The sequence below is a fragment of the Leptinotarsa decemlineata genome, unplaced genomic scaffold, assembly GCF_025532065.1.
Source record: "Leptinotarsa decemlineata unplaced genomic scaffold, Ldec_3_MD MMD2_tig00004307_RagTag_RagTag, whole genome shotgun sequence".
Classification (NCBI taxonomy): domain Eukaryota; kingdom Metazoa; phylum Arthropoda; class Insecta; order Coleoptera; family Chrysomelidae; genus Leptinotarsa; species Leptinotarsa decemlineata.
The window spans coordinates 6173981-6197922 of NW_027412606.1; the positions used below are offsets into that span (position 1 = coordinate 6173981).

A 23942-nucleotide genomic window follows, 5' to 3' on the forward strand; every position below is an offset into this window, starting at 1 on the left:
GAACATTAAATTACATAGAAAACATTTTTTTTTATTCAGGTTGTACTCCAAACATTTACAGGATTGCTACACAATATAGTACACGAAAAGGATGAAATTTCACTTACATGGAACACTGTTCCTCTCAATAGCGTACATCGATGTTACGGAATGAGACACTTGTCTTATTGCCTATTCAATCCAATAAGGATAACATTACAAGATAAAGCCCTCAATTAATATACCATTACGACTTAGAGCGATGCTTTGTTTCTTCGTTTCTCGCATTTTTTGTATAAAGATTCAGAAGTCGAAAGGCAAAATTAATTGATTTGGTTTTGGTTGAATCATAATTTTTCAAAAACACCCAAAACAACCCCCAGTATTCGTAAACTGAACAGTTATTAACTGGTTTTGACCCAATGCACCATAGCAGTTAACAAATATTGAATGGTACTCAGTATATATTATAAATGCGACGAATTAACTGAAGCGTTCTTGCTATATTTTCGAAATAATGTCAACTGTTATATCTCGAGGCTGTGTTTTATAAGTAATCGATTTTAGATGTCACCGTAGGAAGAAATCTGGAGGTGATAAACAGGTAATCGGGGTTGCCATTTTAATGATACTCTTCGACCAATCAATCTTTAAGGAAATCTATCATTTAGCCACGGTCTGACTGAAAGAAAGTATTGTTGTAAGTGAATAAGTTCGTCCTGCAGACTGTTTTGTGAACATTTTGTCTGATGAAACAAATAACTTTGTAAATAACGCCTTCATGATAGATCAGAAGGTACCTAATGAGTAAAAAAATGTTCAAGTGACTCCTTATTATCTATTAGTCTGCAAATAAGTCAAAAATATTTTTATTCTTTGACTATGAAATTTTATACATTGGTGAATATTCACCTATAGTCCGTTCATAATTTGTTGATAGCTCACTGCAAGTTTGACCCTCATTAGAGAACTGAAATACAGAGAGGACAGCTAATATGATATAATAACAAAAACCGAACTAAAACTGGCAGTTTAAGATGTTTTCGACTAACCCACCTTGTATCTGAAGAAATACAATACAGCTATAAAACTTTTAATCCGATTATGTAGGTATTTTGAGTGGAAATGAGTAACCAGTGTCGTAGAGTATATGATTAAAACATTAGTTACTTTAAATAAATAAATATATTAATATTCTTAAACTGTAGGTACTGTAAACTGTATTTTTATTTTAAAAAAATTTCTTTATTTTATTCAAAAATAATAAGTTACTTGCAATTTGTAAAAGATACATTTATTTAATTAATACCTATTTTTAAATGATATAAACTACGATTACTTACAAAACTATTCAAATTCAAAATAAACAGGATCATCTTCGGAATCCGAGTCGTCTTGCAAGTTAATAATTAGCGGTTGTGTCTCTACAGTCGCATCAATTATATTGTCAAGATCCCACATTTTTTGTTCTTCTTCTATTGCATGTCTTACTGCATCTCGCCAATTTTGTTCTGTAATATGTTGTAAAGACTCATATAACAATTCACGTACAGCTTGTATTTTATATGACGTATTTTTTCTAGCTCCATAGCTTTTCATTTGTGCCCAAATGAGTTCAATTGGATTTAATTCGCAGTGGTAGGGTGAAAGTCTAAGGACTGTGATGTTTCGTCTTTTCGCCATTTTGTCAACTACGTATTTCTTGAACTTAGATTTGTGTTGCCGGGCAATTTTTAAAAGTTCTGCTTTAACCATTCCATCTTCGTAAGGCAGGGACTCATTCCGCAGCCAGTCAATGATATCCTGTTTCTTCCACGCAGTCGTTGGAAGTCTTTCAACTAGTCGTGAATAATGAGGTGCATTATCTAATACTATAATTGAGTTTGGTGGTATATGTTCAATCATCTGCTCAAAATACTCTTCGAAAACATCAGCTGTCATCTCCTCGTGATAGTCTTTTGTGCTTTTGGATTCAAATTCCAACAAACCATGCTTAGCAAATCCTTTTTCACTGCCAATGTGAGAAACTATTAATCTACTGCCTTTACCAGAGGGTGGGGAAATACCAGTAGACCAACCTTCCATAAAGGCTTGCCTGGAACTTGGACAGATAAATATTATCTGTCCAAATTTTTGTGAGAGTATGACCTGCGTTTACCCACGTTTCGTCCTGATAGTAAATTGGCCTTCCTTCAGCCCGAAATTTTCGTATAGATCTTAGATACTTTCTTCTCCAACATATTATCTCTTCCCGGTCAATCAAAAGTGATTTTCGGTCTGATTTCTCCCACTGGAAATTAAATTCTTTTAAAACTAGCCACAATTTGGTTCGTCCTACATGAGGCAAATCCGGGTCGTCTCTAACTTCTTGTAAAATTTTGTTTAAGTTGGGTATATCTTTTTTGTAAGAAAAATCGTGAATTTTCCTTCGAATACCATTTTTGGCAAATTCATCAATTTCAATAGGTTTTCTCCCCCTTTTTAAGTATTCGTTTGTATTTGGGTTAGCTATACCTTTTTCTTTCTTTCTGATAGGAACCTATATATTGTTGACTCCCCTACGCCCGTCATGTTGGCACAACTCTTGATTATGTTCTGAACAGTGTTTGTGAGATTCTGAGAAACCAGAACATCGTGAACGTTCAAAACAATAGTCTTCTCTCTTGGTGAATAGACAGACTTACTGACTGTACGCAACAGTACCGGTGTAAAACTTGATGATGTTGATGATGATGACGAAGCCATCGCAAGCAATCAAACAAAACAAGCAGGAACGAAAGGTACGTATATGTTTGTAGGAATATGAAAAAAAGTTACTCACGCACTGCACAAAATTCGCAAAATAAATATTAGAGACGTTAATTACTGCCGTAGACGCCGAAACACCAACGAGCCGTAAATTAAATGCGAATAAAAAATGTACTATACCAAAAATTATTTTCGTTCGTAACAACTTCACCCTTTCAAGGCAAGTTTCGAATATAAACTGAAGCTTTATATTTAATGAATAAACACCTCAGGAACCTCCGCCTATGATTTTACGAATTTTACGACCGTTTTATGACTTGGGCCCTCATTTTGTGCTATCGACAAATTATGAACGGACTATAGGAATAAATAATACCAATTCAACAATTGGGCTCTAATAACTTTTACCTAGTCAATGATAACCAATATTGTACCTGAATTCAGATCATCCCGTCCCTATCAAGGCATACTTGCAGTTAAGAATGGCTATTTTTTTTTTGCCGATGTTGCCACTTATCAGTTAGTTGATACTTTGAGGTTTAATATTCTAGGCAAATACTTCCACATTCTTTCTCTTTGAAGGCGTATCTCCTCCACTGTTAGCTGAAGGCGTTGAACATTATAGTCGTTCTTCTCACGAATTTTCGACATTTCCCATTGAAATCAAATAATTTCAGTTCTCTGTTATGTAGTGTCGACACCTTTGTTGAAAATAATTTGATAAAAAAATGTGCCAAATAGAAAGACCAAATTAGTGATTGACGTCTTTATTTTGTGGCAACTCTTCAACAAACGCGAACTACTGAAAATAATGGTCAAGTGAGGGTGTTTTTGAAAAGGAAGCTGAATGATACTCAAAATGAGATTCTATTCCCTTCAAAATTTTAAGCCTACAAAATGCCCCCTTGGAAATAGTTGGACGCATTTTTGCATATTTTTATATTTATTGTATGAGCCGAAATACAGAAAGTGTTAAGTTTTCAAATTGATACACTGTATTCCTACTCACCGTTGTCACTGCGTTAGGATCAGCATTGTTCTCCAGAAGTATGTTGACAATATTCGCATGGCCTTGTTGAGCAGCTTGATGAAGAGGTGTATAGTTCAGAGATGTCGTCGATTCCACATTAGCGCCATTCTGAAGGAGGAACTTCACCATGTTTGTCTGTCCGTAGTGACTGGCTATGTGGAGAGGAGTGTAGCCCCCTTTAGTTGCAGCATTGACTTCTGCACCATTTTTGACCAGCACTTCGGCGACGGGTACTCTATCTTCTTGAGCGCACAGGTGGAGGGGAGTGAGACCATTCTGAAAAAAACTCTCAAATTATTTGGGAAAAAATGAAATTATGAGGTTTTCTTGGAAAATAGTATAGCAGGAACCTACAACAATGAATACCAGGGAGGTTATGTGTCGAACTGAAACTTGTATCAGTCCAAGTGAATACTTTAAAGACATTTAATGAAATCTGAAGAAACTAGAACCATACCTGGACGAAATGTCGATTGAAAGAGACGAAAGGTAATGACTAGAACTAAATAATTTTTTGAATGGCACAGATTGTACAGTTGAGCTGAAAGTCAATAGGCTCACATAAAAAAATAGATGAAATTTTATTCTTTTATTCAATATAGTTGTCTTTGAGAGCGAGGCAATTTGAAAACCAATTCATGCAATTTCGCCATTAGTGACACGGTGCACTGCCTTGATCTGTTTAAATCTGTTCTTGATGGAACAGCATTTTCGTTTTCTTCAAATGTGGCTGTTTTTCCGCGAGATCTTTCTTCAGACGCTCCAATAACGCTATGTATATTAGTCTTCGCTGCTGATGATCTTAACCTTTCCGAGATAGTCAATGAATATTATAACGGGTGATTTTTGAAGAGGTATAGGATTAGCTCGCACAAGTTTCTCAACTTCTGAGAGTTGTCGTTCGTATGGTGGCGACGGCTGGTTAACGGAAAAACAGATTTTAACCAGATTTTTTCTTTAAACAGATTTGATTTTCAATACAAAATAAAAAATTTTAAAAAATTCATGAAATCTTTATTGGATTCGATAGAACGATCAATATAATTCAATGTTTGAAGATGAATTCATGCAAATGTTGTCCGCGGCTCCGTTTTAGATAGCCCATGCGCAAGTTCCAATTTTGGGACACTCTCTCTAACATATCGACCGGTATTTCACGTATAAATGCTTCAATATTGGCTTCCAGAGCGTCAGTCGTTGCTGGTTTATCCCCGTAGACATTAGATTATTTCTTGTGAGATAATATTAAGGCCTTAATTCACTCGATCTAGGCGGCCAATTGACGGGCCCCAAACGTGAGATGAACTGTTCACCGGAGGCGGCTCCTTATTTGGCCATTGTTTCGCGTGCCGTGTGGCATGTGACACCGTCTTGTTGAAACCACATGACAGGCATGTCCAATTCTTCCATTTTGGGCAACAAAAAGTCGTCAATCATCACACGGTAGCGGTCATCATTCACAGTAACGTTCCGGCCATTATCGTCCTTGAAGAAGTACGGTCCGATGATACCACCGACCCATAATCCACACCAAACAGTGAATTTTTTGGGATGCATAAGTAGCTCTTGCATTGCTTGTGGCTGGTTTTCACTTCAGATGTGGCAATTTCACTTGTTAACGTATCCATTCAACCAGGAATGAGCTTCGTCACTGAACACAATTTTTCGATAAAAATGTGTCTCTTCCTTCAACTTTGCTAGCGCCCATTCAGCAAATGTTAGACGTTGTGGGAGGTCGTGTGGCTTCAATTCTTGCACCAGCTACATCTTATAAGGTTTCACACCCAAATTCTTTCGCAAAATTTTTCTCGTAGTGGAGTAACAGAGGCCCAATTGCTGCGAAGGGGGGCGAATCGACATTTCACGGTCATCACGAACACTGGAGGATACAGCTGCAATATTTTCTTCGTTTCTCACTCTACGTATGTGTGTTGGTGGTTTTATAGCTCAAAACTTAATGGACGATCTTTTTGAAAACGTACTTCCTAAACTGAGTTTTGAAATTTTTTTTAAAGAAATACGCTGATGATGCCATTTGTGCAATACCTTATGACAAATATCATGAATTTCTTGATGTTGTCAATAGATATGATGAAAAATTGTAATTCACTATCGAAATAGAAAATAATCAGACCCATCCTTTTCTTGATACAAGAGTTTTCCGTAAAACTAATAATTCCTTGATCACTGATTGGTATGTGAAACCTACTAATTCAGTAAGATATATCAATTGAAGACCACAGGGGAATATCGGGCTTAGTCACAAACAAATCATTTTTGAGTTATCCATGCCGTTTTGTAGCTAAACTGCGACTCTATCGTTTAGCTGTGAAGAACTGGCTAAAAACGAGCTACGTTCCGAGATAGTAGCGTGGGAAAAAACGATGCTCAGGGGAAAAAGGTGGCGTAGTCCACCGGCACAGGGGAAGAATGGGCTGAGTCCGACCATGTGATATGTGTGCGCTTGCGCGTTGACTCCGCCATTGTTGTTTACAAGAGTCGTTCTGCGTTGTTCATGAAATTTGAACGCATTTGTAAGCTGTTATTATTATTATTTCAACTTATATAACTGATTGAGAATGGAGTGTGACATTGATAAAAGTGTTATAAAAGTGTTACTATTCTTTTCATAAGAAATCAGTCAAAATCAATGTAATACTCTGTTTGAAAAAAAGAATACGAAAATTAGTACACCCTTTCCTCAAGCAAAAAAATCTCAAACTTCTTAGAAACATTTCGATCGAAAATTCCTATCCCAGAAAACTTCTCAATAAAATAATTTTTAATACTGGCAGTAATACAAATTTCGATAAAATCAACAGAAATTTATGTAATAATAATAGTACACCTATCAATTTTTCCTATAAATCTATACCTAATCTTGCAAATTTATCTTCAAATATCATAAAATATTTCATGATTAACAAAATATCAAAATATACCAAAAAAAACATTGAAAATATAAAGAATTTGAATACCAAATGGAAAAATAAAACGGAAGCTACCAAAAAGCCAAATCTCTTGTAAAAGAATCCAAAGCATTGCCACAAACTCAATTGGTCGGTTCTTTGTGGTATGGAGAGAGACAAATCCCAGAAAAGATCAAATGTTACTGAAGAGATCCACAGTGTGTGCATTTCATCGTAGATTTCAATTGGCCAACGAAATTATCTACAATCTTAGAGTTATGCATCCTCAAATATGTGAGCCATGACTCGTGTGCATTTCCGCTGTCGCTCAATTTTCCGTCAATCTCCGTTAAGATTGGGTTAGGTTTCTCATTAATTATATTAACCTCTTCCTGTAATCCTTCTAAAAGATAACGGAGAAACTCCTGGGCGTCTTGATGGGAATTACCCATGAATCGAGGAGTAAAACTTTGAATCTGATTTTATAAGGAGGATGTATTTACTACTTTATCAAATGAATCTTCTGACCACAACTCCTTGATGACTTCTGCAAAAGATTTGATTAAAGCACCCTTCATACTAGAAATACTAGTATTGATATCTTTCATGAATTCATCCTTTTTCAAATATCCCAATAACCATCTCGTATTTGATAAACATTGAATTACGCAGTTCATGAAACAGGTGATACCAATATTTTTTAAACCATTCAACCCAAAGGTTTTGACTGAAGAATTTATCACTGAACAATCCAAAATATTTTTGATACCCATTTAAGAATTTTGCAGAGGGAAAGTATTTTTTCCATTTGCTTTTATTTCAATTTCATAAAGTGGTTTTTTATTACCTCTCTTTTCTGTATAAAATTGGTTATCAGGAAACAAGTAAATTTCATCAAGTTTTTTGGAATCAGGGAGAGTACCGAAAAACGAAGCTGTATTTCCTCTTTGGATGGCTAAACTAATTTACTGAATGAGAAAAGATGTGGCTCTTGATTCGTGGGTTTCATCGGTTACCTTTTTTCCAATTTCATTGATGAATGATAAGGCTTCAGAGCCAGAAACACCAAACGTTTCAATAGCTATTGGGCGAAAGATATAATTATTTCCCAAATTCTGATATTTCCGTAGTTTGGAACTTTCTCCTAAAGAAAGCACCGGCTCTCGCAGAAGTAGCAGGAAGATGGCAAGTTGCTAATGTATCTACCCAAGTAAAGTCCCAAACAACAGATTTTCCATGTGATTTACAACATTCCTTGAAGCAATTGTAATTTGGATTATATTGGAACAACATTTAGAATTTTTACATATAGAATAATTTCACATAAAAGTGATATATAGCTTAATAATAAATCATGTGCATTACCGCAAATTCTATAGAAACAGGACATAAACCAAATTACAACATACAGAAAAAAATATTCCCAAACGCCTTTTTCTTGAAATGGTTGAAATTAATAAGTCTTCTAATTGTATGAATAAGAAAACTGACATTGATAATCTCAGCAGTATATACATTAACTTACTGGAACTAGACCAAAAATCATAAAGATAATAATGAAAATTGTATCAATCAACTCTCTCTTTAGAGCCAAATATTATCAAATCATCATGCTCATTGAAAAATGACATTTATGTGAAGGTATGACATTTGTCAAATTCAAAAAATCCATACATGTTTAACTTTCTTTCGTCAGTTATACACTGTGTCCGTAAAGTATGGAACAAATTCATTTTTAGCTAAACAGGTCATTTTAAGAAATAATTCTGAAACACGTCGATTTTTGATGTTAATTCACCGTATTTTAAAATAATAATCTAATATACAGGGTGAATTACGTTCGAGTAATGACGTCACCGTCATTTTTTTTAAATAGAACACCCCCATTTTGTCTCAATTTTTGGATTATTCTAGCTGAGCTGATTCCAAAAATGTATCACATGTTGATTCCAATTGGAACAGGGTGGACAAAAATACAGTAGTTGTGTGTGTGCTAATAAAGTAACGCGTAACATTCTTTGTTAGGTAAATTACCAATATTATCAAAAATACTTATCGTCTAGCGGCAATTGGTTTAAATGTAACACCCCGTAGTTTGCTACATGTTTAGAGTAATAAAAATGAGCTGTTTCCAAACATGTTTGGAACTTGTGGTCTAGCAGACAGAATATGAAAGAAATTATTTCTTATCTACATTTATAAAAAACAAAGTCGTCTAGTTTTTTGTGAAATATCATTATTTGTTTAGTAATTTATTGATGTTCAGTGACAGTTTAGTACTACAATATTTTTGGTATTCGTGAATATTCGAATGATTGCTTAGATTTAATTGGAAGTAGAAATGGAGTTAAGTGTAAAACAAAGAATTGAAATACTAATGATGATTGGGTATGGAGACAGATCGCGAACTCAGATGGAAGTGTGCAATTTGTTTAATGATAAATATCCAGAAAGACCTATAACGCGTTCAACAGTCTTTTAAGCTGAAAACGAAATTTCGAGAAACTGGTATGGTTGCAAATATACGCAAATCAGGTCGTCCCCCTGCAAATGCTGATACAGCATTAGATGTTTTACTGAGTTTTGGAGAAGATGCGAACACTTCTGTTCGTAAAGTTAGTCGCTAAATCGGTGTTGGCAAAACAACGGTATACAAACTATTGAAGCTTGAAAAATGGCATCCTTATAAAATCAAACTTGTGCAAGAATTAAACGAAGAGGATCCCGATAGACGACTCCAATTTTGCGAAGAAATGATGGATAAATGTCCCCGAGACCCTCTCTTGATACAAAACATTATTTTTTCTGATGAGTCCACTTTCACGTTAAATGGTGAGGTTAACCGTCAGAATTGTAGATACTGGGCAAAAAAAAACACCCACTGGATGCGTGAGCATCATACACAATACCCTCAAAAGGTAAATGTATGGGCTGGAATTGTACGAAATCGAATCATTGGACCCTACTTTATCGAAGGTAATTTAAACGGGGCAAAGTACCTTGAGTTTTTAAGGGGGTATCTCGTACCTACTTTACGTGATTTATTTCCCAGCAGACGTAATCCTGGAGGTTTTGATGAAAGTTTCCATGAAAGATTCCAGCATATTCTGTCCGCTAGACAATAAGTATTTTTGACAATATTGTTAATTTACCTAATAAAGAATGTTACGCGTTACTTTATTAGCACACACACACAACTACTGTATTTTTGTCCACCCTGTATCAATTGGAATCAACATGTGATAAATTTTTGGAATCAGCTCAGCTGGGGTAATCCGAAAATTGAGACAAAATGGGGGTGTTCCATTAAAAAAAAATGACGGTGACGTCATTACTCGAACGTAATTCACCCTGTATATTAGATTATTATTTTAAAATACGGTAAATTAACATCAAAAATCGACGTGTTTCAGGATTATTTCTTGAAATGACCTGTTTAGCTAAAAATGAATTTGTTCTATACTTTAAGGACACAGTGTATGTTCAATTCATTGTCTTTCACTCATTTTTACTGTAAGTATGAGTTGTAATGGTATTCATCGGCAAAAACAAAAAAAACCACATCTCAATTAATTATAGTCATATCGGTGGATAGACAGCCTTAAAATTCTCACCTTCGCCTCATGATTCGGATCAGCTTTATGTTCCACCAGCAGAGCAGACATTTCACCATGACCTTCCTGAGAGCTCAAGTGTAGTGGTGTGAACCCAGCCTTGCTTTCTGCATTGGGCTGGGCACCATACTCCAGTAGGGTGTTGGCGATGTCCATCTGGTTTTTCCTGGCAGCTATATGGAGTGGAGTATGCCCATTTTTTGCCGTAGCATGTGGGGAAGCACCTAATAAATGAAAGCAATCATTATTGATCATGTGAGCATATTTTTTCACTCTTCAATAATTTTTGTGATATTTTGAGAAACAAATGTCAGTGTTCATTAAATGATCAATTTAACATAAGAAATAATTGTGAGAAGTAGGTATCATTAGCTTCCTGAAAAAGAATTGCTTATGAGGCCTTTATATTTTTCAATCTGAGGACTCAATATTCTGATTGCTAATCATATACTGAAGAAAATGGGGTTGTTTCCCATTTTCCAGAAAGCTATTCAACCTAAAACCTTTTCTAACACCTGTTTCAGTAACAATCATCAATTCCCTCCCTGGAAACGTACACCGATAACATTGGATAATAGGTTCGAAAAATTACCGAAATCGACAACACAATAATCTCATAAAAAGGAGAAGAGTGCGGAAAAATAAGAATTTATCTCATTCAGCAAAATACTCCATATCAATTATCAGCAAACATACAAAAGTTAACAGAATGACAGAATACTTTTTTTCGATAAGTTTATTCATCTTCTATGAGAGGAAAGTTTTTTCCCTGAAGGTTCTGAATTCAAGGTTTCAGAAGAACTTTTCGGTTACTCCAAACTCTAGTATCTCAGTGGATACTCATTAAATTCAATCGAAGTGAGCGCGTGCGGACGGGCGTTGTCGAGAAGCAGGATCGAACCTTTCGCCTCTGGGAAGGCCATGGGTGGCTCATCGGTGCCCAACCACTGTCCTTAACCCTGCGTCCGACACGTGGGGTGTGACATACCCCAGCTGTAGAAAATTCCGGCCCAGCATCGGATATATTCAGTAGCTTCCGCATATAGCCTCCACTCTCATTCCTCGTGTCCACTTGGCAAACGCGGGTCAAGTACCTAGGTCTTATTATAGACCGTAGGCTCACCTGGAACCCGCACCTGCGTGAAGGCAAAGAAAGATCCAGGGTCGGGTGGCAAGCCTGTACCCTTTGATCAATAGAAAATCTAAGATGAGCCTAAAGAATAAAATCACGATCTATAACATAATGTTCAAGTCTGTCATCATGTATGCTTCAGGCGTTTGGGGACAAGCGGCTCCGACTAACATCTCCATCTTGGAGACTTTACAAAATAAAATTCTACGGATGATGCTCCGTGGTTCGTGCGGAATGAAGCCATCCGCAGAGATTTGAAGCTGCCTTCCATTCAGCAGTCCATCCAGTCGAGGAACCGGCGAGTTTTAGATTGCGCTGAAACTCACGAAAATCCGTTAGTCAGGGAAGCTATAGACGACCCCTCCCGATATAGAAGGCCCCGACACTCTGTCGAATGAGGCCCCTATGTCCTCCGTTAACAGATGAATAATATCTTCATCCATCTCACCCCAGCCAGGTAGGGGTATACAGCGAAGGGCGGTATGGATGTCTGAGGACTTTCATGCCACCATCAAACACCAGTCATGACTCGTTTGTCTTTCTGACAAACACCAGTTAAGAGGGGAAGGGAGCCAGGCTTCAAACCTGAACAAACTCAAGATGAATATCGTATATCGTATCGTATCGTGTCCACTCGCAAGTAACTTGCGGAAGTTTTTTCACCAAGTGCTTGCCTGCGTGTCTACACTGTAGTCTAATTGTTTTGAAATTCATTGCGACAAATTACTCTAGCAAGTTCGTTTGCTTGAGTAACACAGACTTTCAGAAAAATGTCGTCTCAGCAAGTGGCTGCTGCTGTTGTAACATATATTCAGTGAAAAAAAACAAATAAAGGAAAAGAAAAATGACAAAAAGTGTATTATTCTAATATGCGATTTATTTCCTTTTGCGTCAAAGCAAAAGAAACTAGATTCGGATGAAGACATGGGTCAGTCTCAATGTCCTCATTCTCAAATCCTCGTCTTGAAAATCAATCATTTTGGGGTTCATCTTTGAGGCTGAAATGAATTTTGCAAACCAACGTCGGGCTGTTTTGGCAGCGCTTTGGTTGAGATTGAATCCGTAGAGAAAATTTGGCTGAAAATTGCCTGATGACATTTTATATCGATGGGCTGAAAAGTGTCAAAAATATAAAATTTGGAAAAAATGATCAGCATTAAAATTCCCTATCGATCAGCATATACCAAGACACAGTAGAATGAACATTTATCGAGAACTGGAGCAAAATGAACACATAACCTTAAAACGGGCAAAACTTCTGAAACAACCTAATGATATAATATCAAGGAGCACACAAAACTGAGATAGTGGAAATGTTTATACCTTTATCTAAAAGAAGTAGAGCTACACTCTGATGGTCATAGTGGGAAGCAACGTGTAATGGAGTAACTCCATTTTTGCCCTGAGCATCCACAGGAGCTTCTTTCTGTAGAAGTAGTTTAGCCACTTTGAGGTGACCGTATTTGGCTGCCAAATGAAGAGGAGTGAAACCCTTTTTCGTTGTGGCATCCAAGGAGGCTCCATTGTCGAGCAGCACAGCCGCTACCTGAAAAAACCAAATTGAATTGATAGCATAAGATACGTACAAGAAAAATAATTTTCTTTCACCTCATCCTGGCCTTCCTTAGATGCTATGTGGAGAGCAGTGTACATATCTTTGGTAGCATTATCAACTTTGGCACCATGCTGGAGAAGTAGCATGACTATATCTACATTTCCTAGTCGTGAGGCTATATGGAGAGGAGTTTGTTGTTCTCTAGCCCTTGCGTCAACTTGAGCACCATTTCTAAGTAAGATACGTATGATATCGGTCTGGAAGAAAATAATTTAGTAACAAATATATCTTGAACTCATCAGGATCATCCTCACTTGATTAGCCCTGGCGGCTAAATGTAATGGAGTTTCTCCTCTAACAGTCGGAACGTCTGGGTTGGCATCGTGTTGTAGTAGATAGATTACAATGTTCATGCAACCCATGAAACTAGCTACATGGAGAGGAGTTAGACCACTTTCTGTTGTTGCACCGATACCTTCAAAAAAAATAATTGGTGAGGAAATGCTCTAATACAGTTATGCGCATACTATACAATTTTTTTTCGTACTATTGAAAAGTTGATACTGAAATGGGATGGATAGAATATCATGTCAAGTGTGGGAGTATTTGATGTCTCGGAATGATACTCGTAGTTGAGTATCGATGAATATGTGGAATATTTTAATATTTTTCCCTTTTTATGGAAGTAGGTGAATTTTGTTTTGTTTCCGAACCTAATAACAAGCTTTTGAGTTGACTTCCACTGTATTCTCGAAAGATAAAATGGACTATGCTGGAGTCGAGATATAGCCGAACTTGATCAAGAAAGACATTGGTTACAGGTTACATTCTAATAGTTGATTCATGCACACTTTTCATTCTAATCTGTTAATCAGTATGGATTCTAACCCGCGGGTTGGGCTACCTATCAGGCGCGTCCCCAGGTGGCGTATAGGGTAACAACCAGGGGACTGTAGGCCCTATCTGGGAAGCCAATGTGGCCTTAGAGATGGGGTCGCCGGACTCCTGATCAGTGGCAGAAATAGGTAGGGTGAGGGGAACTAAAACCCCCCAAAAGCCTTTGCAAAACATACCACCGTGGACCAACCTACACAAGCTGAGGTGTAAGAAATGGTGCCGACAGCTGAATGACCGCAGGGTGATATGTGGTCACGGACGATCCCCCTGTGCGAAACCTCATTGTAATCAGCCTACCTCTGGTAACGCAGGTCTCTACCTGAGGTGACCAACTCTTTCCTTGCTACTCGTGGAAACACACATGAATGAAACAACACAAAAACAGAAACAACAGAAACAAAAATCAATCCCGAGACTAGACAGAAGTGCTCACCTCAATCTAAGGCGGTAGCTGAGGATGAACAAAAATGTCCACCCACACCGCTTGGAATGAGGCTGGACATAGCAGATTATGTGAATTGTAATTGTAAATTATTGAAAGAATTTTTGTGTTATGAAGTGCCGTACTCATGTCTTGTTGAAGCTCTTTTTTTTAGCGTTGAAATAATCCTCATATTTGAATATTTCTCTGACTTCTCTGAATAGCCTCAGATATTACTCTCTGGTTCTATCAAGAACTTGCGTGGCATTGAAGGTAATGTTATGGCTACCCTCTGAGAGAACGTGAACGTGATTGACCATTTTGGTAACTTTTTTCCTCAGTCAAACGTGTTTCAACGCTTTTTTATGTTCCTGATGCAAAATGAACCACAACTATACGGTATTTGGTATACTCCTAGGGTACGTGATGGATCCCTGGGGTCTTTTGTTGACCAGAGACTATTCTTTGTCGTTCTTGTGGACTTGAAAATGGCCCAACTCCATGATTCTCGAGGAGCCTTCCCATTTGATCCGTCACACTTCTAGGGCGGAAAAGTTCTTCTATTGGCAGTTCGCTTCCGTGTCACCAGTGTCCGAACTGTCCCTTGGACATGTCGAAGCATTCGTGGTGGAACTTGGAATTTAGGACCCAAACAAATCCGATTGATTTATGTGATGATTGTTAGATCAATGATCACTTATAGTGCAATTGCCTGGTGGCCGAAGGCTTTACAGAAATCGGCCCAGGCCAAACTCTCTGGCTTACACAGACAGGCTTGTCTGGCTAACAGTGGTGCCATCAGTATCACACTGTCAGTGGCCATAAAGATCCTTCTAGATCTACCTCCTCTTCACATTTTCTGGAGAGACAGGCTAGATGGATTGCATATAGACTTGTGCACATTGCCAATTGCACAAATCAGTTAAATGCAAAGTTCAACAGACTGTTGGTTAACACTGGAAGTCACAGCATTCTGGAAATGACTTTTGACTTTATGCCTCCAACTGTCAACTACTGTCCAACTGCCTTATGAAGTATGTTTCCCGAGTAGAGATGACTGAATCCTCCAGGAGAAGGAAATAATGAGAGCAGATAATTGTTCATTCACAGATGATTCAAAAACACCTTCCGGTTCTGGTGCAGGTGTTTTCAGTCGCAGACCCAGGACAGAGATATCATCTTGCCTAGGAACCTATGGGACTGTATTTCAAGCGGAAATTTACGCTATTGAATTATGTGCGGAGAGATTGAAACAATCCACCTCATACACAAGTAAATAAAAATATTTTCGGACAGTCAAGCGGCGTTGGAAGTTCTTTGCTCCTACTGAGCAACTTCTAAATTGGTAGCAAATTGACAAAAATGACTCTCCCCGATAGGACGATTTGACAGATTGACTCTGGTCTGGATTCCCGGCCACAATGGCCTGGAAGGCAATGAAGTTGCTAAAGCGCATCTCAGCATGCACCAGTGTACAGACAAATTCCAAATTAGAACCGTTGCCATTTCTAGGCTGAGATCTGAGACTTCCAACATGTTAACAAAATAAATACTTTGACAATAAATAGTATATCTCCACCGAGATTGCTCATGTATATCGCTTTTACGAACGCTCAAAATAACGTATTCAAGTAACAATTTATTGTGAGATTTTCACTAAACAGTTTTACAAAATCATTACATGTATTTCAATATACAATTGCTTCCTCAGGCCTTCTAGAAGTACTTTTCTGAGAGGCATGTGTTTTATTAGTGATTGGTGTCGCCGTACGTATTATTGAACCATGGAAGTCATTTCGCATAGTACAATAACAACTTGTATTCGAGACATTGTTATTGTTACGTTTTTCCCTTGGGTTTGACAATAATTGACTTCACTGTACAATAATTAAACATAACTTTATTTCACTGTTGATACAACCAAACACTTGGTTGGAACTTCAACCAATACTCAAATGTATATCGCCCTATTAGATCGATCTGCAGGTACCATACTGTCCGCTGGACTTGACTTGATTACTGGTTATGTACGTGGGTAACGTTTATATATGGCAATCGAAGTACCTCGAAGGTGATAAGGAAATCGCCAGAAATCCATCAGAATGACGCAAAAACTAGAACAACCGCAAAACGCCGGCCAAGATAGACGTGATCTTGGCCATGTCACGATTGATTTAGAACGGCCAGCGGCTTCCTTTTTTTTAGGGGATGATTCACGACAGTAATATTATCCGATATAATTATTTGAGTCAAATTATCCTAGTTTCTTGGCTTTCTTCTTAAGTATTCAAAAACACCATTTTTGATACTTTTACATGGCATAGTTGAATTATTCATCAAACTCACTTCATTTCTTCGTATAGTCGCAGTCGTATAGTCTTGAAAATTATTTTCTTTTTTGAACCTTCAAAATTTCAACAATACAAGACAATGTCGATATCCAGATGACAAGTTATCCCATCGAATGATGAGTTTTTAGAGACTTCTTCATCTTCGGTTGGTACTCGAAGAGGCAAATGGGAGGGGGACATTTGTTACAGTACGACAGAAAATAAAAAGAGTCCTGTTACAAAATCCTTGGCTATCAAAATATGAGAACATCTTCCTAATAAGGTAATTTTCCATACTTACTTGCACCATGCTTGAGAAGTAACTCCACCACTTTTATCCGATTCTTTTTGCAAGCTATGTGCAACGGGGTGAATCCATTCAGGGCCCTCGCGTTTGCGTCGGCCTGTCTGTCCAGAAGCAGCTTTGCAACACGCACATGGCCACAATGTGCAGCTACATGCAACGCTGTGAGATAATCGACTGTAACTTCGTCAACAGGTGCTCGGTGGTAGAGTAGAATCCGAGCGGCATCAACATGATCGCCTTGGGCAGCCATATGAAGAGGAGCCAAACCATTCTGGAAAAAATGTTAACGGTAATCTCTCAACAATAATAAGGATATTCAATTGACATTCTTGCGCGCAGTACACCATCCAGTTGAATACCACCAAGGGCGTTTTTTTACCATTAAATAAAAGGCAAAGATCAGGTCTGTACTTCTAGCCGGGCTGGACTTAGCTTATGCGACAGTAAGGTGATCAGTTCCACTTTTTCCAAAATACCTACCTATTTGTCTGATATCATTCTACAACCAATTAATTTCAATTGAAGAAAACATATTACAATGACAGCTATCTAGAATCTAGAGGATTATCAAATGTCTACAGCTTTCTCAAATACTTGCCTTTAAAGAGGGTAGAGAACTGTTTATGTATCAAAACCCAGATGCCTCGTGGTTTGATTAGGCAGAAAAACTGCTGTATTGTAATATGGTCAGAATTCAATGCTCACTTAAATATTTGAGGGAAAATATGAACTTCCACATGGAGAAGAATTAAAATCCAAAACCTATGTCCCTTCACAACCACCATGGCACATCTTCCTTCGCAGGAAAAACTTCGATTTGAAGCCTTATCCATGAGAAAAATCGTGCTTGGTTTGACCAATCGAATCGAAAAAAAAATCCATGAATATACAGAGTATTCAGAAAATGCAGAACACAGACTAATCTATCGGGTAAATATATTAGAGACATCAATATGCATGGCCAAGTGACCGAATGATCAAGTGGGTCAGAAGATATTACTACAATTTGAAAAACGTGACGATAAGAACAGATTGAATCGGCAACCATAACACTGAATCCTTGTTGTACCTTCTTCAATACCAATTCAAGTATACGCCTTGAGAAGGAAACAAACGTAGCGATGAAATTTAAAAAGACGAAAATTTGAAAAGTCATAAACATAACATAATTATTATTGAAGTTTCTGAGTGACAGAACCGAGCCAACTGCAAAAATCAAATCCATGCCGAGTTTAACGACAACTTCAATTGAGAAAACATAACACGTGTCTCTGGCGACCCAAGCAACCCACTGCGATGAAGGATAATAAAAAAAGGTGCAAAAAATAAATGGATGTTGAACCTAATGTCTGCTCAGCCAAACGTTGATGACGATACAAACTCTGGCTGAGGAGAATATCTTGATACACAAACCAAACGACCACAGAAAATAATAAAGAGACATACAAGAGGCAACAGGTATAATAGAAACCTACAAAACATAAGACGACAATGAATCAGTGAACCTTAAACCTATATAAGATAAGGCAAAGGAGAGTTCATTTGATGGTGAAAAGTAACAAAATTTTCTTACAGAAAGATATTGGTTTTACTGTCTCGACCTATTTGACATTTTTTTGAAATCAAATACCTGAATTGAATCAACAAAATTTCAAGATATACCTCTTATGTAATCGAATAGATAGGTTATGGCTAACCGAAATATCGATTTCCGCCATTGAGGATGAAATTATATTTCATTGGAGGATTATGATAGAAAACACATTTGGGCTCAAATTTAGAAAAGTTCGTATTCTCATCCAGGCTTTACTCAATTTCAATTGATTGTGTTGTAGTCAACAACAATATAAAATAATGATAATAGTAATAATGATTCCAATCTTACTCTACTCGTTTGAAGTAATGAAGTGGACTCGGGAGGAGCTGTATCAACTCGACGTAAAGACTCGAAAAATGATGTATTTCTATAGGAGTTTGCATCCCAAATCGTCCGTTCCACGGTTTTACTTCCCCGTACGATTGAGTTTGGAGTGTGTACATGACATAATGGTGCTGGATATAGCATGTAACGTCATCAGGAGTTCGGATTCCCTTCTCTGCATGATCCGTGACCATGAGAGAGCAGGAATTGAAGCATTTCTCTTCAGGTGAGCTGCCCGAGCAGCTGATGAACTCGGTTTAGTTTTCGACACTGAACGAGGTGACCACAACTCTGTCACCGAGATGGAACCCATTCAGCAGAAAGCTCATAGAAAAGCCGCAAGGATCACCTCACTTCTGCGGAAACACAAGGATGAGCCAATGCATGGGGGTTTCTTCAATAAAATTGAAGACCTTGCCTTACCGCCTGACTTTCGCTTTCCTCAGGTCGAGTGGGCTGAAGTCGGAAACTGAGGGGTTCATCATGGCTTGCCAGGATTGTGTCTTCAACACCTCAGTCTACCGCAGTCGCATGATGGGTATAGAGGTTCCTGACACAAGCTGCAGGGCCTGCCGGGAGGCGCTCGAGACCCTAATGCACTTGCTATCAGAATGTTCAGCATATGCGGTCTGAGCCTATATCCATCGACATAACGCGGCCCTAAGAGTGCTATATTACGAGACACGACACCGATGTTGCCCTACGCTCCGGGGATATTGAATCCCTAATGAGCCTGATGTAGTCCTTCTCGACCACCAGAGCAAGACGATATTTGTCATGGAGTTTTCAGCTCCTGGCGAGACGAATATCGTCAGAAAAGAGGAGAAAAAACGGATACAATATCGAGATTTTCTCTTCAAACTCCGCAGACTCTATCTAGATCACTCTGTCAAGATGATTGTTCTGATTATTGGAGTCCTTGGTGGAATGATGTCCTCTCTACTCTCGAATCTTAAAATCATACCGGATGCCGCACAGATGCAGAAGGCTGTCATTCTTGGCTCACTGTGCTTGCTCAGGGCACATGATTCTTGGACCCAATGATCACTTACCCCACGGTGTGGGGAGTGGTCACCGATTGATAATGCTGGCGCGCCCTCCCGATTGTATCGAAGCTTCGGGGAATAGGGCCTGACCAGCGCACACTACGGTGAAAAATAATAATAATAATAATATTATTGTACGTGATTTGATATAGTGACACATCAATGAGGTCATTTGTAGACGAAGTTTCAATTCCCACAATGGTGTTTTTTTATTTTTGTAATACTCAATTGGAATTTACATTATTGCTGAACATATCACGTCCCATTTCGAGATCGAAAATGAAACCGTGATATAAAAATAAAATGAAACAAATGAAGTAATCAACATACAAATGTCTGCAGACAAATAAAAAATAAATAAAAAAGAGTAGAGACAGGTGAAAAATTCAAAAACTAATGAAAAAAATCAAACCAGTGGAGCGGAGAGAGGGAATAGGTTATAAGTGAAAGCTCTCGAGTGATCTATAAATAGTCATCTCTTGAAGACGAAATATCTTCAATGTTTTCTTTTGAATTCGTTATAACTTACTTTCGTTTTGGAACTGATCGGAGCTCCTCTTTCCAGAAGCATATCCACAACCTGTTCGTGTCCACTTCTGGCAGCGCAGTGAAGCGGAGTCAAGCCGTCTCTCGTTTTCGCTTCTATTGTCGCTCCGTGTTCCAGGAGAAGGGCCACCATATTGGCTTTGCCCCATTTGGATGCTACGTGTAGAGGTGTGATGTTGTGTTTGGCTGAATAATTCACGTCGGCTCCCTTTTGGATCAGAAGATTTGCTATCTGTTGATTGCCATAATGGGAAGCTATGTGAAGAGGGGTGAACCCGGATTTTGAAGTGACGTCCGGGTTATGTTCGTTCTGAAATAAACAGAAGTTTGAATCAATAATATTGTTTTTGTACAACTGTCATTAATAGTGACATTTTTAATGGTTGTCAAGAGTATTAAAAGATGATGTTCAAGTAGCGTGTTAAAAATATTTCCAACACTAGTGTTGAACATGATTTTTTTCGACTGAATAGCAATAAATAAAACATAATCATTCAATTTCCAAGGAAGTTTCATTATAGTCCAGTTCCCAGAGACCAAAAAGGGGGTTCACCTCACAAAAGGTGGGGAAGCAGATTTTATTTTTTCATTTCGTTTTAATGAGTATAGAAAGTGAAATATGAAAAATGTGACTAAATCTGGGCTCGGCACACCTTTGGTAGCCAAAAAACCTCGAAGTTTTCAGACATTTTTTGGTTTTTTCGCAATATCTCGAAGAAGTGGTTGTAGCGAAAAACTGTTTCCATAGAAAGTTGTAGAGCATTAAATTTCCTGAAAGTTTTATGAATAATTTTTTTCTGTACGACCAATAGGGAGCGAGCTACAGCATCTCAAAGATGGGCCATTTTTCTCAAAATTGTGAAAAAGCCAAATAGCGCCTTCTTTTGTGTGTGTTATTGCGACCCATGCATTCTTTGGTTGTATTTTCGAATTATATTTTGGTCTGATAAGGTTCTCCAGCCCCCTATATCATCAACCTCCCCCTCAATTTGATAATTCATGAGGAATGAGTAGGTATTTGTTGAAATGAGGTGGTAGTAAATTCATTCGTCATTTTCATAACAATAACGCCTTTTCCGAATGAGTTTACTACCACACACTCCTGATGCTGCTGCTCTACACTCACTAAGATCGTTTTACCAAATTCAAAATTGGCTGGGTGCTGCACACTTGAACCCCAAACATTAAGGGTGGATCAGCAGTCTACAGGGCCTGATTTCATAGCATGCAACGAAAGACCCAGCACCCAGAAGCCTACTTGAAAGTGTCTCGTGCATTTGCATATCTGGATGTTAGCGAGCCTATCATTGCGTCAAAGCCGGGTTGAAATGCTCCAGTCTGCAAGAAATACCGAGGCACCGACTGTGACAATGTCCCACTGTACTCCTCCAACCTGGACACAGATGGTGAGGAAGAGAAAAATACATTCACCTGATCAACCATATGGATGAGGTCTACGAGGTTCCACCCATCATGGCACCTGTTCGTGAGGAATCAGGACCGTCGAAACGCCTAAGAAGGACGTGAAGGTTAACTTCTCTTTTCATTGGTCAATTTCTTAATGATTCAGTTGTAATTAAATACTTCACTTGTTTAATAAAAGTTTTTTCCCATACACATATTTTCACACTCTACTGTCTCCTTTATTCCTTCAGTTGATGATCAATTTTGTAATGGGGAGGGGCTCACAGAAAAGTTCTATAACATTCTACTTCATTTTCATAACAATAACGCCTATTTCGAGTTTTCTGCTAAGCACCATTTGGAAAGAAAACTCTTTTCATTTCATTCACCATAGTTTTGTTTCACTGTATTGACTTGAGGCCTTGATGAAGCTGTAAAAGAATGCGAAAACTCGGCGAATAGGTTGAAATGCTTTTTCTCACATTGCATTGGACTGTGAGGGTTTCGATAAGCCTACTCATTCCTCGTCAGTTATCAATTTGGGGGAAGGTTGGGGGAGGGGGATTGGAGAGGGGGGTAATGGGGGGTCTGAAGAACCTTATCGGACTCAAATATAATGCGAAAATACAACCAAAGAATGCATGGGTCGCAATAACATACACAAAAGAAAGCGCTATTTGGCTTTTTTACCATTTTGAGAAAAATGGTCCATCATTTCAGATGCTGTAGCTCGCTCCCTATTGGTCGAAGCAGAAAAGTTTGCTTATGAAATTAGTAGGGAATTCAATGCTCTACAACTTCTCATTGGCGCTATTTTTCGCTAGAACCACTTTTATTCGAGATATTGCGAAAAAACCGAAAAATGTCCGAAAGTTTCGAGGTTTTTCGGCTACCAAAAGTTGTGCCAAGCCCGATTCAGTCACATTTTTTATATTTTACTCTTTATACCCATTAAAAGGAAAAAAAATGAAATCTTCTACACCACCTTTTGTAAGGTGAAATCCTCTGGGAACTGGACTATTATGAACAATAGGGTTGGCACTACATTTATAATTTGAATATTTCAGAGAAAATCGTTGATGATTAATAACAGAAGGACGTGATGCCTTGTGCAAATAATGCAAAAAGAACGACCTATTTTCGTTTGTGTGTTTGGAATTAGAACAATCAGTGATTTATCCAATAATATAATGTCTTCTATTAATAAATGGCAGAGCTCTTCACGCCGGCAGGCTCCATATATTCCTTAAATAGTAGCAAATTCAAATATTTTTCATTTGACGCCTCATTTATAAACCTCTGGACTTCTTCAAACCTGAGAGTTTTAAATTTTTTGGGTCTATAACTTTCATTTTTCTGCTTTAAGAATGTTATTACCTTTAAATATTTGCTTGTATCAAAAACATTTTTAACCAGCCTACTCGACTTATCATTGAAAACTTCACAAAGTTGACGAGTTCCATATTTTTGATTTATCTTCTATAATAATAATAATATTTATTTACATTACATTAAAAGAAAAGGTACAATAAAAGAAGACATTCAATGGTGAATAAATACATACTACCCAACAAGGCAAGCCTTGGTAGTGGGAGTAAAACTTTACATAAGTAATAGCCATACATTCAATCAGCCCAATAGGGGATCTGGTCAAAGTAGACAAAATACCAAAAGGCGGACCTTGACTACAGTGAAATTGTCTACGTAGATCCAGAATCTCGAAATCATATATATCAGGAAAATTAAAAGAAGATATGAAATTGAAATATAAATTATAAAGTGTTTGAAATATAAAAATATTGTTGAAAAAATAAAATTCAAAATAGTGTTGTGAATATAAAATTTCAAAAATAGTGCTGTAAATATAAAATTAAGGATAATGTTGTATATATAAAATATCATGGAAAGAGTATCGGAAGAGTAATAAATAGTGCTGTTGATATAAAATTCAAATATGAAGTCTGAAGTATATAAAATATAGAAAAAAAAGTGTTTTATATATAAAATAGTGATGTATATATAAAATATCATGGAAGAAGTTTTGAATGAATAGAGAGAATAATGTTGTATATATTAAATTTGAATACCAAGGAAACAGTAACG

General features: G+C 37.6%; 1 protein-coding gene across 17 annotated transcripts in view; it reads right to left on the reverse strand.

Annotated features, from left to right (window-relative positions):
- The window catches only part of LOC111504733 (uncharacterized), a 398322-nt gene that overhangs the window by 247431 nt on the left and 126949 nt on the right, over window positions 1-23942 (reverse strand). For all 17 annotated transcript variants that reach the window (XM_074178849.1, XM_074178864.1, XM_074178862.1 and 14 more), the window contains 7 exons: window positions 20419-20745; window positions 16917-17193; window positions 13282-13442; window positions 13021-13224; window positions 12736-12958; window positions 10281-10504; window positions 3737-4033 (listed from right to left, as the gene is read on the reverse strand). In XM_074178849.1, coding sequence (XP_074034950.1) covers window positions 3737-4033; window positions 10281-10504; window positions 12736-12958; window positions 13021-13224; window positions 13282-13442; window positions 16917-17193; window positions 20419-20745 — 1713 coding nt within the window. The remainder of the gene's footprint in view (window positions 1-3736; window positions 4034-10280; window positions 10505-12735; window positions 12959-13020; window positions 13225-13281; window positions 13443-16916; window positions 17194-20418; window positions 20746-23942) is intronic.